The 13,624-nt window shown below is 36.6% G+C and overlaps 1 protein-coding gene across 1 annotated transcript; it reads left to right on the top strand.

The window, feature by feature from the left end:
* On the top strand, positions 1-3,193 carry ETG1 (E2F target protein 1 (ETG1)). Its single transcript, XM_079069130.1, has 12 exons — positions 1-229; positions 435-548; positions 654-761; positions 835-966; positions 1,076-1,120; positions 1,216-1,311; positions 1,408-1,626; positions 1,710-1,823; positions 1,912-2,114; positions 2,200-2,563; positions 2,657-2,724; positions 2,811-3,193. Exons 1-12 carry the CDS (start codon positions 62-64, stop codon positions 2,923-2,925), a joined length of 1,746 nt encoding a protein of 581 aa, XP_078925256.1. The 5' UTR covers positions 1-61; the 3' UTR covers positions 2,926-3,193.
* Positions 3,194-13,624: the final 10,431 nt, after the last annotated feature.

Below are 13,624 nucleotides of genomic sequence, written 5' to 3'. Positions count from 1 at the left end.
TCTTCCACAAGTGATTGAGTGTGTTTACAGAGAGAAAAAGAGGAATTTCTAGAGTCCAGAAATGGTGGGACGTCAGTACGATTGCTTGGTGAACCCTCTTGGGGCTGTCCGATTCACTTTTGAGAAGGCGGTGACTTCTGGTACAGATCCGGCTTCTTTGGACCGCAATGATTGGGGCGTTGCTGATATCTTCCGGGAGTTTCTTTTTGACAAGGATGGCATCAGTCAGGTACTTTACATGTTTATAGATTTCTAGGGCTTATGAATTATTTAAACTCTTGCTCTGTGATTCATTCCATGTATGTTTCAGTTTCTATGCAACTTCTCCAATTTAATCTAGAGAAACTTCTAGGGTTTATGATTTTTTAGGTAATCTGCAGTGATTAGGTTAATTTACTCATAGTTTTGATCAATTTTTTTGTCACCATGTCCAGGTCCCGATACTAACTCCATCAACTGTTCATCGGGTTCAACCAAACACTTTAGTTCGCTTCCGTGGAATGATTCAAGACATGCTGGGTAACGAATTCTATGTTGGTGCTTATAAGGTATGTTAATCCCCAAATTCTATTTCCCACTGAACCTTTGAACAAGAATACAAGATCAAGATTATATTTTGTTTATTATTATTGATTTTGCATTATCTTTTGAAGAACGAAGGGACATGGAATACCAACAAGTTTACAGATGTCTCTCAATTTGCCATGGATCCTTCTGCTGATATGCGTGTCTGGGAGCGTCGTCTTCTCTACTGTGTTCCTGTGAGTCTTTAACATCTGTTAACCATTTCTTACCCGATTGAATCTCTTACCTTTTGATCAACCTTATCTCTAGGTCCCTGGCCTGAATTCATGGGCAGATTCTACTTCTGATGGTGCTGTAATTACATCTACAAATTCCCCATCAGCAAACAGAGAAAAGAGACAAAGGGATACCTGTCCTGTTTCCACAGAGGTGGAAATGCAAGTATGTTCAACTTTACAAGTTCTTGAGTGCTTTGATATCTATCTTGTTTGATTTATATTGAAAACGTTCAAATCTTTACATGTTTCTGACATGTTTCTTCAAATGACAGGATGCAAGCAATGAGCTGCCAAATTCTCCACGTGCAAAGAAGATGGTGAGCCAGTAATCTTGCATTCATACGTTTTTTTTTCAAATTTATAATTCATATTGTAGTATATTTATTCCAAAAATGATTTTATTGCATTACAGCGGGAAGGTGAATCCTTCATGACTGAGGAAACAGACTGTGGTGGACCTACAGTGTCTGATGTCGATTTCAGAAATAAGTTTTCATGTTTAGTCAAGGTAATATTTTATGCTTTTTATATAAATCCAATTCACATTTCAATTATTCTCATATTTTCAAAGTTTTAACATCCTTACAAAGTCTACATTCTGCAGATATACGACTCTCCAGAGTCTGATTTAAAGCTAAATGATGTGTTTGAGTTCATTGGTGTCCTTACAATTGACACTGAAGTTAAAAATGATAAAAATGGTGAACATGAACTGGAAGATGAATTAGTCAACTTACCTCCTAGCAAGGTGCCACGTCTTCATTGTCTTGTACACAGAAAGCTTTCAGTTCCTGACATGGTCTTTAAGTCCCCAACAATGGAGGTATGCAACATTAATCCAATTTTATAATAAACAAACTCATTATTATCATAATTTCTAATTTCTCATTTTGTTTAAATCTACAGCCAAAGCCCCATTTGGTGAAAGAAATACGTGAATCCTTGTTGCACTACCTTAAAGTAGTTCTTGGTGATGATGAGTTAGCAGCTCATTTTATGTTGTTGCATTTATTGTCAAAGGTAAAAAATACATCTACATTATAATTATTTTTTACTATAATGTAAAAATGAAATAAAAGTAACAAGTGTTTTATTTACTTTAATGTAGGTTCATTCAAGGGTAGACTCATTTGCTGTAGGGAAGCTATCACTTAACCTTACAAGTTTCGACAAGTCAAGTATATCTGTTTTTGGTAAACGAATCAATAATGCAATAAAGACCCTTTTACCCTTCACTCATCATATGCCTCTCACAGTTGAATATCTCAACACTGTTTCACTATCACCAGTAAAAGATTACGAAACAAACAGGTAACTTAACATTAAGCCTTATATGGTACCAATTAATTAATTAATTTTATGGATCTTTTAGATGGTTTTAATTTTGATTTTGCAGACTTGTGAGTGGGGCTTTACAGTGTGCGGAGGGGTCACATTTTATGATAGATGAGACATCATTACAAGCAGGGGTATTGAATAGTAATGGTGTTGAAAATACAAGATTGCTCAAGGATTTGATGGAGTTTCAAAAAGTGGAATATGATTTTAAATATTATAAAATGAATATGGATGCAGATGTTCAAATATTGGTACTTTCAGAAGCAAAATCAAACATTCTACCAGCTGATTTAATTGTCCCTTTTCATCCTTCTTCTGTGGGTCCCTTGGGTGATGTGGACGAAGAAACATTGAATGAATGGAGATGGTATTTGGCTACTCTTAGATCATCACCACATTCTATTGAAACAGAAATGCAAAAGGTACATTTTAATGATTTTATAAATAATAGGGTTATTCATTATTTTTGAGATATTATGGTTTTAACTATGTGATGGATGTGAATATGATGATAGGTGGTGGAAGATGATATGGTTGCAGCTAGGCAAGTTGATAGGAGCCTAGGAAGTGAAGATTTTAGCAGGTTCGTAGTTGACTGATGGTTGACCAAGAGATCATATCTTGTTTATTATTATTATTATGAATTGAAGTATGTTTGTGAAATGCCAGGTGGCTTACAATAGGGCGTTTGATGTCATTGAGCTTTGGGGAGACATGTTTATCACATCAACACTGGCAAATGGTGAAAGAAATGGAAAGGTTAAGAAAAGAGAGGCTCCAATGAGTGTGTTTGTGGTTCAGTTTGGGAAATAGATTAGAAGTTGTATGGATGTTTGAAAAAACTGTTTTTTTTTGTTTGACATTGATTGCTGCTGCTTCTATTGTCACACTCATGTTCTCATTGCTTAAGTATTTATTAAGCTTAGGTACACTTCCTATTTTAGAGGTTAATGTAATTAATTTTGACATTCAAGCATCAATAGGTGATGTTTCATTGGTGTGGGTGGAGAGTGTATTTGAATGGAAGATGTTAAACATGAATCCTTAGCGTATGCCTTGTTGCTTGTGTTATGCAACTGTTATTTCATTTAAATGAAGAAAAGTTGATCACATTAACTCAGCAGAAAAATCTAGCCACATTTGACACGATTTCACAAAAAAGCCTAAAATTTCACATCTCCAATTTCACAATGACTTTTCAAAATAGGTTCCTTGTATTATAATCCTATTTTGTCTGTACATTTTTTTTGAAACTCTTCACTTATTTTTTTATATATACTTTTGCAGTAAAAATGGTTCTTGAACACTTTGGCACTGTACGAAAAAAAAAATGTTGGAAGGCCGAAGGCCAACATGCCGATTTCACAATTTGGATTTGTCAAATTCCGTTCAATTTAAAAAACATGTCGAGCGTCATACGTTACTACGACTCTTAATAATAATAATAATAACAATAATAATAATAATAAAACAGAATTAGGTGAAAAATATATATCCTGAGTCCTGTGAAAGAACTGGTTTCCTACATCTACATGACCGGGTTTGAACCAAGCTAGACGTCTATGAACGCGAAACCTTCAAAAGGTTAATGGGACGCTTGAATGTATCATTACTAAATCAGACACAATTATCACCTGCTCCTGGCCCTACATGAATTTAGTGTGCACCCGACTGAGTAATCTCCAAATCTACTCCCCATCAAGCAACTATAATCTCAAATTGCAAAATAAGTCTCAAGGTTCTATTAATCGACTATCTAACCATGGAGGATGCGGTTGCTTCTGGAAATTTTCGTGGGGTTGAGATTGAAGAGGCTAATTTTGAGATTTCCCATCTTTTTTATGCTGCTTTATTTTTGGGTAAATGGGAGGAGGGTAATGTCAGAAGGCTTATCACCATCCTTCGTTGTTTTTTATGGTTTCGGGTTTAAAGATTAATCTCTTTAAATCCAGTTTGTTGGGGGTGGGTGTTAATCAGTCTGAAGTTATTTCTCTTGCTTCTATTACGGGTTGTGTTGCAGCTAATTTTCCTTTTTCTTACCTTGGAATTCCGGTGGGTGGATCTATGAGCCGTGTTAGTAGCTGGGATGTGATTGTGGATAGATTTCGTAAGAGACTCTCTAAATGGAAAGTTAAAATGCTTTCCATAGGTGGTCGTTTAACTCTGATTAAATCAGTTTTGGGCAGCCTTGAGATTTATTTCTTTTCGTTGTTTCGTATGCCGGTAACAGTTTGTCATTTATTGGAGTCGTTTAGGGCTCGTTTTTTTTGGGGTATGGAGGAAGATCAAAGGCGTATTCATTGGGTTAAATGGGATATTATCCTTAATTCTAGGGATAAAGGTGGGTTACAGGTTGGCAGCTTGGATGCGTTTAACATTGCCCTACTTGTTAAATGGAAGCGTCGGTTTCTTCATGATCAGTCTTCCTTATGGGTGAGGCTTATTAAAAGGTTATATGATCATTCTGGGGGCTTGTTGCATGATGTGAGGCATTCAGGACGTAGGGGAGTTTGGCAGACAATTGTGGATTGTATCACGAGAATGGAAAGTGAGAATGTCTTAGATTCTGATGCTTTTTCAATTGTTGTGGGTGATGGGTCTGTGGCTCGGTTTTGGGAGGATGTGTGGTGTGGAGGTGTGTTGTTTAAAACGAAATTCCATAGGTTGTTTTCGTTATCCTTGCTGAAAGATGGGTTGGTCTCGAATTTTTAGACTTGTGGTGGGTGGAATTTCTCTTGGAGGCGTGAAATTAGAGGAGGAGTTGAAGCTGAGCAATTAGAGAGTCTTTTGCAGATTTTGACTCCTATTCAATTGACTTCTATTCCTGATAGATGGTCCTGGAGTCTTGATCCAAGTGGGGTGTTTTCTGTTAATTCCATGAGAATGTATATTGATTCTATTTCTCTTTCGGTTAGTGGAGTTGAGACTAGATGGAATCGGAATGTCCCAATTAAAGCTAATATTTTTTTGTGGAGGTTGAGGTTAAATAGAATCCATGTGCGTTCTGTCTTAGTGGATAGAGGTGTTGAGTTGGAGTCTATCCTTTGCCCTATTTGTCAGTCTGAGGTAGAAAGTGTTTCGCATCTCTTTTTCCAGTGTGAGACGGCTTGTCAGATTTGGAGACGGCTTGGGGTGTGGCTGGATGTTTCGTTTCCCATTGACCCTGGTATTTCAGAGATTTTTGATTGGATTGATTCTCTGTTAATTGTTAGTAGGCATCGTTCTATTTTGGAGTCGGTTTGCATGGCGAGTTTATGAGTAATTTGGTCTTATAGGAATGGTGTCATCTTTAGCCCTACTAAGTTTAAAAAGCATCTTTTGTATGATACTATTGTTGATTTGTCTTTTCGGTGGTTCTCCCTTAGGAATTCTAAGACTTGTGTTAGTTGGATTGATTGGATGCGCAATCCGCTAATGACTTAATCTTGTATTTTGCTAGCTTCTAGCTAGCTGTTTTTTTAATGTGAGTTTTGCTGCTGTTCAAAAAAAAAAAATTGACTATCTAACCCTTGTCTTTTATTCTTCAAAACCTTGATAATAAGCCCCCCACCCCACGTCATGGACAACCTAAAATTGAAAAAACAATCTATAGATATGTATATATGTTATGTTATCATGTACAATTGCAAAATGTGATTAAACTTTCAGTGAAGTAATTACGACATGTATAATTCATTTGGTTGTAAATAGGAAGTCATGTAGACGAATAATATTAAAACTTGTGTTTATATAGAAAGCTATTTTTTAAACTAGTATTTAGGTAGAATGATATTCTCTTTAAATATCAAGATAGTTATAGAGTTTATAACAGTATTTAGACAAAATTATAAAAATGGTCATGGTTTGTATTTTTTCTGGAAAATTGTCCAAACCACTAAAATTTTGGATTGGTTGTCATTCTCAACATGTTTCGTTGTTGATTTGGTCCCTCGAAAAATTAAAAAAATTAAATTGCCCTCCTAATATTTTTTAATGTTTTTTTTCTATTTAAATTAAAATTTTATTAAATATAAATATGGGCCTCTCTCTCTCTCTCTCTCTCTCTCTCTCTCTCTCTCTCTCTCTCTCTCTCTCTCTCTCTCTCTCTCTCATACACACATAAATGAATAGCAAAGAAGAATGGTCTCATTAAAGATGCAGGTTTTGATTTAATTCCAGTTACTTGTGCTTTTGATTTTGTGTATTAGATCTAGATTTCATTTTGGTGTATCAATGAGTTTCACGGGACGAACAATCAATATACAACTCTATGAACCAGGTACGACTCATCAAAGCACCTCCGAATCTTGGAATTATGCTTTTTTCAATCGGAAAATTCGATCATCCCTTACCCCCTTCTTCCAAACGTATTTCCTAGTGATCTTCAATGGCGATGGAGGTCATTTTTACAGCTCAACTCAGGCGCCGACTCACGACCTCTGTCAACCGAAGCGGTGGTGGCAAAAGAAAAGAGATATATGAGGTCAAAAAGACAACATAGTAGATAAGATGAGAAATAAGAATAAGTAAAGAGAAAAGAGTATAAGAGATAAATGTGATGAGATGAGAAAGAATAGTAGTGTATTCTATGAAAGAAAGAGGTTAGAATACATAGTAAGAGAAAGAAGAGAAAAGAAAGAAAGAGTAGATGAAACATGCAAACAAAATAGAATATAACTCACTAGACATGTGGTCTGATGTAGTAGATATGTTTCATGTTTTACAAGTTCAGAGAGGATAGGAGCACAATGACCTAGTATATATTTCATTTCCTTGTGATCTTCTATGGTGATGGAGGTCATTTTTACAACTCAGCTCAGGCAGTGGCGGACGTAGAAGGTTTTAGTAGGGGTGACACTAAATTTTTTTTTTCCGAAAAAATCTAAATTAGTAGTGGCACTCGTATTTTAAGCCGATGCACCTAATAGAAAAAACATAATTTTTTTTACACTACGTGTCGGAATCGGAGCAGTGGCCCGGGACCCCCCGGGCACCACTAAGGTCCGCCACTGAGCTCAGGCGTCGAATCACGACCTCTGTTAAAGCGGTGGTGGTAAAAGAAAAGAGATATATGAGGTGAACAAGAGAACATAGTAGATAAGATGAGAAATAAGAATAAGTAAAGAGAAAAGAGTAGAAGAGATAAATGTGATGAGATGAGAAAGAATACTAGTGTATTTTATAAAATAAAGAGGTTAGAATGCGGAGTAAGAGAAAGAAGAGAAAAGAAAGAAAGAGTGGATAAAACATGCAAACAAATTAGAATATAACTCACTAGACCTATGGTCTGATGTAGTAGATATGTTTCATGTTTTGCAGGTTCAGGTAGCAACCATGGTACATGAGAGGATAGTAGCACAATGACCTAGTATATATTTCATTTCCTTGTTTCAATTTATGTGTAAGATTTTTATTGTAAACCCGTGATTAACCCTGGGATGGTGTTTTAATTTTTATAGAATTCCGCATTGTAGATAAAACTATGATAATTCCCTTAGATATTATGTTAGAAAAATATAGGTCGTTACAACAATGGTGTCGGTTTGTACCACCACCCTCACTGTCCGTAACCACTTCCCTTCCTAGTGGTTTTCATTTTGAATAAGATCTAAACCTATATGAAGTTACCTCCATCACCGTTCCCTTCACTATACCTGCACTAAGGTACTGAATCGACATCGAAGAAGATAAACATGGTGGTGGTGTCGCTAGCTGCTTCTCTTTTGTACCCTTTTGATTTTACAGCCACACCAAAACTCATATCAACGAGGTAAGCCTAGATAAAGACCAAATTTGATAGGTTCCATCATCATTGGAATCCTATGTAACTAAGGAGAAATTCTTGGATTTTGCACGAAGTTGCTCTATCTTCATTGCATAGTAGGCCTCATCCTTCACTTTCTCCTTTTTCTCTTCCTACTTTCTCATCATACAGTCACGGGCAAGATGATTCTGTCCATTACAATAGTTATAATTGTAACCAGAATCACCTTTAAGCTTATTCTCAATCTTCTTCTCTTCTTCTTTATTCTCTCTCTTCCTTCTTTTCAACACCTTTTATACTAACACCAGAATTTGAAACTGGCTTCTTCACAGAGCTATTTTTGAAGTTTCCACTGATTGGATTTTTGTAAAACTTCTTGACCCTATTATTCGAGTAAAGGCAACATATTCGTCATCTGAATTAAGTAGAAAACCTTCTTTATTCTCCTCAGCTTCACCATCAGAATCATCCTCCTTCCCAGTTGTTTTCGAAACAAGTATCATTGGACCTCTAAAGTTCATCTTACTATTCTCTTCAATAATCTCCTTCACCTCAGACTCATGAGCTTTCAAGATATTGTAGAGATTCGACAGTAATTATGTGTCGAAGTTCTCCTGAGTCTTGATCATCAGGAAAATATTATCCCTACCCATTATTTTCGAAATTTAGGGGGAAAGATTAGGGTTAAATTATTTTGATTAACTTAATTGAATATCCTCAATTGATTTAATAAAATTAATTAAATGTTTAATTAATAGATAATTATTAAATCATTTGGTTTAATTTTATATTAATTTTTTTTTAATTTTCGAAATTTAAAGTTTAAACCTAGTATTTTGAAAAGTTTAAAAATACACCTTATAAAATGTAAAATTAGAAGATTAATTATTACTATATGTATAAGAATAAGTCGGTCGAACCGCTAATACACCTCATTCACGAAGCCATACTATAATGGGAGTTTAAGGAAGCGGCCTATAAAATGACTGTCATTGGGTATCCACTCTTACCCACCGCTCTCTTGTATGGTGGAGGGTCGTTAACCGAACGGGTTTGATAGGAAAAATTAATTCTCATTAATAAGTATAATGAATTATAAAGTAACTAAACTTTTTTAAAAAATTCTCAATCATAGTATGTGACATCCCCTAATTTCTCGGCCAGAAAAGACCGATTTAATTTATGCTTTTTAAAATAAAGTCAGAGAATCTTTTTAAAAGATATTGCGGAATTGGTCCCCAAAAACAAAACATGATAAAAGTTTGTCAAAACCTTTCTTTAAGAAATATATAATTCCCTTTTATATTAAAACCTCGGGATGTCATGTTCCGATACAGATCAAAAGCATAAACAAGACATTATAAGCCTTGCAACAGTTATTTATAACTACTGGCATATAATCCATAAATCACTCATCATCATCATCCGACTATGCTCGGGGTCCACTACCTGTAATCATAAAAAGCTGAGTGGGTCAGGCTTGGAAGCCTGGTGAGCATATAGGGTTTTCAACCCACAATACATAATTTAATATGCTTAAACATCAATCAATCAACCGAATTACCCCAACCCCATTATCTTATTTATTTCTTAAGGGTTTACCCTAAGAATCCACTATCACTCCTTCCTAAGGATTCATCCTAAGGAATAGACACAAAGTCACCTTGTCATCGGGGTTTATACAACGGACACTAAGTCCATAGCTGCCAAGGTTTATTCAACATATGCTAAGTTCATAGCTCTCATTTATCGACAGTATTATTTACAGGTATTCCCCCCCCCCCCCCTGCAATACATGTCAATGGGTTTTTAGAGTACAACAAATGAACATATAGTTCATTACACCTATAGGTTGCGGGCCTGCTAGTGTTCCACAGACTGTCTAGAATAGTCCATGGTTGTCATCCATACTCTGCTGAATGACGGGGGCCAACATTTTAGGTAAGTGATTCTCTCAAATTTCACCACTCACCCTCAACTCATGATCAATATTACTGATCATCTCCTTTATCCAACTCACCTATCATCACACACCCATTATTTCATCTACCCATGTTTTACCCAACATTTTTTGTAGATAAAAATACATATACAGTTTAAATTATTTAAAAACATGTATAAATCATACCTTCAACATCCAACTCAAATAAACAAACAATAAATATTCACACAACATGTATTTTATGTAAAATACTTCATATCTATGTGTAAGGTGAAAGTAACTACACACTCACCTGATTTAATGAAAATCGGGCAGCAATTCGTTTCCTAAAACGATCGTTTCTAATAAAACCGAGAGTTTTATTGAGAAACCGGGCTCTGCGAAGGGTCGGGCTTCGAAATCGAAAAGATAAATTTTCCGGGTCTTCGGGCACTTCGTGGCGTATTCCGGGTGTTAGAATTGATACCGGGGCTTCGGGGGATATCAAAATGGTGAAAATATTGAAAAATGGCTAAAAATGACAAATTTTCAAAGTATAACCGGGAGGTCTCGCACCCTCCTATTTATAGGGGCGAGCCTCCTGATCCGATGGTTGAGAAGGAGCCACGCGTCGCAGATCCGAAGGCTCGCATACCCCTTGTATTTATAGGGTCCGAAGCTGCTGATCGGACGGTCAGGAGAGAAGCCACGCGGCAGCAGATCCGAAGGAGGCAGCACCTGCTCGCACGTGGGTGGCGTATGCGAGGACCTCGCTGGAGGGCTCTGATTGGACCGAACTTCGGATCCGAGGTGGGTGGCTCGTGGCTCATGCGAAGGCTTTGGATGCGATGAGTCACTATACACGCGTCGGATGTGCGAGGGCCGAGACTTCGGTCGAATCCGGAAATGACACGCGACTGCCAGCTGCTCGGATGACTCGACCATTTCGGACACGTGGCACATTTTGGGCGAAGATGATGTGGCATTTCCGGGTGAAGCTCATCCATGCGAAATTTCTCGAATTTTGTGCCAAAATCTTCTAAAATTCATAACTTTCGCATACGAGCTCCGTTTTTGACGTTCTTTATATGCACGCGTAGGTAAAATTACGATCTACAACTTTCATTTAGACTTCGTCGGCTAATTTTGACTTTAATTTTTATATTATTATTTTTAACAGACCGGGACAGGAAATCCGTTAAAAATTCATAACTTCTTCATCCGACGTCCGTTTTCGTCAGACTTTTTACCGTTGTGCTACTATTAACGAGAACTACAATTCTCGTTTAGGTAGTGTCGGCTAAAAATCACTCGATCTAAAATTCGAGTTTTTAGCTGTCTACTGCTAAGCTGAAACTTCGAAAAATCATAACTTCCTCATACGAAGTCAGATTTGGGCGTTCTTTTTATCGAACTTCTCGGTTTAACGAATACTACAAGTTTAGTTTAGATTACTAAGGCTAAAAAGTAGTTTATCAAAAACTCACTTTTTACGACATTCGGCACCGTGCCGGTTTATCGCGAAACTTCGACAGGTCATAACTTCTTCGTTATAACTCGGATTTTGGCATTCTTTATATATCTGTAATCCTTGTCACGCCCACTACAAGTTTCTTAATAGATATCGGCTTTATCTAAAATTTAATTTTTGACGCTCATTTTTATTCTTAATTATTTAAACCCTAATAATTAAGCATAAAACACATAAAACACATAATATTCACATAATTCCTTTTCATTTCTCCAAAATGAGTCACAAAGGTTAACCTAGACCATTATGTCAATATTAATGCCTAGCCTAGAAACACGGGCGTTACATAGTAACTTTAGGAAAAATGTGAATTTGTATGTTAACCCATGAAATTGCACATTGCACTTTATAAGTCGGTAGTGGAGCGCGTGTGGTTAACCGACACACTAATAGGGACAAATAAAGTGTGGCAATGGGTGTCTAAAAAATTATCATTGATTAATGGAGCGCGTGTGGCTAGCCGACACATTAAAATGAGATGATAAATGACATCGAGAGTACCAAGCTAATTTGCATGGTTATTCACATCTTGTTTGTGATCATCGGTATCCCAGTCGCAAATGGAAGAGCATAAACGATATTAAACATGTCATTGAAGAGTTTCAGTGAATCTCAAAAGATCTAGGAATTTCATTAATTAAAACCTAATTCGTTCAAATTTCGTTTTTCGATGGTGAAATTGGTAAATCGGATCCTAGCCTAAATATTTCATTTTGGGTGTTATATTAAGGATTATTCTTATCTAACTAAAACTATCTTATTTTTCAGATGTCTACTCCAACTGATTCTTCTGGTTCCTCCTCCTCCTCCAACAATAACTTTTACTTGTTGAACATCTGCTCTAAGGTGCAACTAGATGACACAAACTACAATGACTGGATGCACAACATAAAGATGACCCTTCGTTTAGAGGACAAGGAATATGTCCTCGAGAGACCATTGGATGAGATTTATGAAGAAAAGGCCACTCCTGAAGAAATGGTCGCCTACAAGAAACACTGCAATGATTCCACAAAATTTACGTGCATCATGGTGGCCATAATGACTCCTGAGTTGCAGAGACACTATAAGGATTACTGGCCGTACGAGATGAACAAGGACCTTATGGAAAAGTACCATAAGTGAGCTCATCAAGAAAAGTATGAGGTGGTAAAGTCCCTTATAACAAGTAAGATGAAAGGTGGAGAGATTATGAGCAGCCACGTGCAGAGGATGCAACGATACGTGGATCGTTTGATCAAGCTCAATATGAACTTTGATGAGGAATTGGCTATTGATATAGTCTTGCACCCTCTACCTAGTTGTTATGATCAGTTTATTTTGACTTATCATTTGAACAGCAATGAGACAACCTTGTCTCAACTATAGAATCTCCTGCAAACAACTGAAGCGGGAATGAAGGGAAATAGTGTTTCCTACACTACTACTACTACTCCAGTTTTGGTCATAGGTCAAGTGAAAGGGAAAAAGAGGAAAGGTCCTCCCAAGCAAAACTGGAAGGGAAAGTCCCAAGTTGGGTCGTCTAGTAATGGGCCCAAAGGAAAATCCAGTTCTGATGCTCCACCTATCTCTTACCCTAAAAAGGCCACTTGCTTCTATTGTAACGACAAAGGGAATTGGAAACGAAGCTGCCCAAAATACTTGCAAGATATCAAAGATGGCAAGGTGAAGCCAACTTCGGTAGGTATTTACACTATCTTATCTAATAACTCATCATATTCTCATTATTGGGCCCTTGATACAGGATGTGGTTTTCACATTTGTTCTGATTTGCAGGGGCTAAAAAGAAGTGATGATGTGTAGTACAGAAGGATGAACTTAATCATGGGGAATAGGCGATCTTCATCTGTCACCAAGATTGGAGTTTATGGCTTAGTGCTTAGTAATAGGTTAGGATTAGATTTAATACATTGTTGCTACTCGTCAGAAATGACACGAAACATAATTTTTTTTCATGCATTGTTTGAACAAGGTTTTAGATATTCTTTTAATGATGAGAATGGTTCTATTTCTGCTTTTAAAAATGGTGTTTATTATTTTGAAGCTTTACCTTGTGATGGTGTGTATGAAACTGTGATGATTGTAGACAATTTAGGTAATCGTGTTTTTCAAATTGATTCGTCTAATGGTTTAGACAAAGCATGCTTGTGGCACTGTCGTCTTGGACACGTTAACAAGAAACACATCAACCAACTCCAAAAGGATGGAGTGTTGGAACCATTTGACTTAAGTTCAGATGATACATGCGAATCTTGTTTCTTGAGAAAGATGACAAAATTACCTTTCAC

The sequence above is a fragment of the Lactuca virosa genome, chromosome 8, assembly GCF_052849685.1.
Source record: "Lactuca virosa cultivar CGN04683 chromosome 8, Lactuca_virosa_CGN04683_v6, whole genome shotgun sequence".
Taxonomy (NCBI): Eukaryota; Viridiplantae; Streptophyta; class Magnoliopsida; order Asterales; family Asteraceae; genus Lactuca; species Lactuca virosa.
The sequence above is the reverse complement of the archived record's forward strand: the minus strand, read 5'-3'. Positions and strand labels throughout refer to the sequence as shown.

Coding starts and splice junctions, on each gene's coding strand:
- ETG1 (XM_079069130.1), top strand. CDS start 62: ATGGTGGGACGTCAGTACGATTGCTTGGTGAACCCTCTTGGGGCTGTC. Junction 2,115..2,199: donor AAAGATTACGAAACAAACAG/GTAACTTAACAT, acceptor TTGATTTTGCAG/ACTTGTGAGTGGGGCTTTAC. Junction 2,725..2,810: donor GGAAGTGAAGATTTTAGCAG/GTTCGTAGTTGA, acceptor GTGAAATGCCAG/GTGGCTTACAATAGGGCGTT.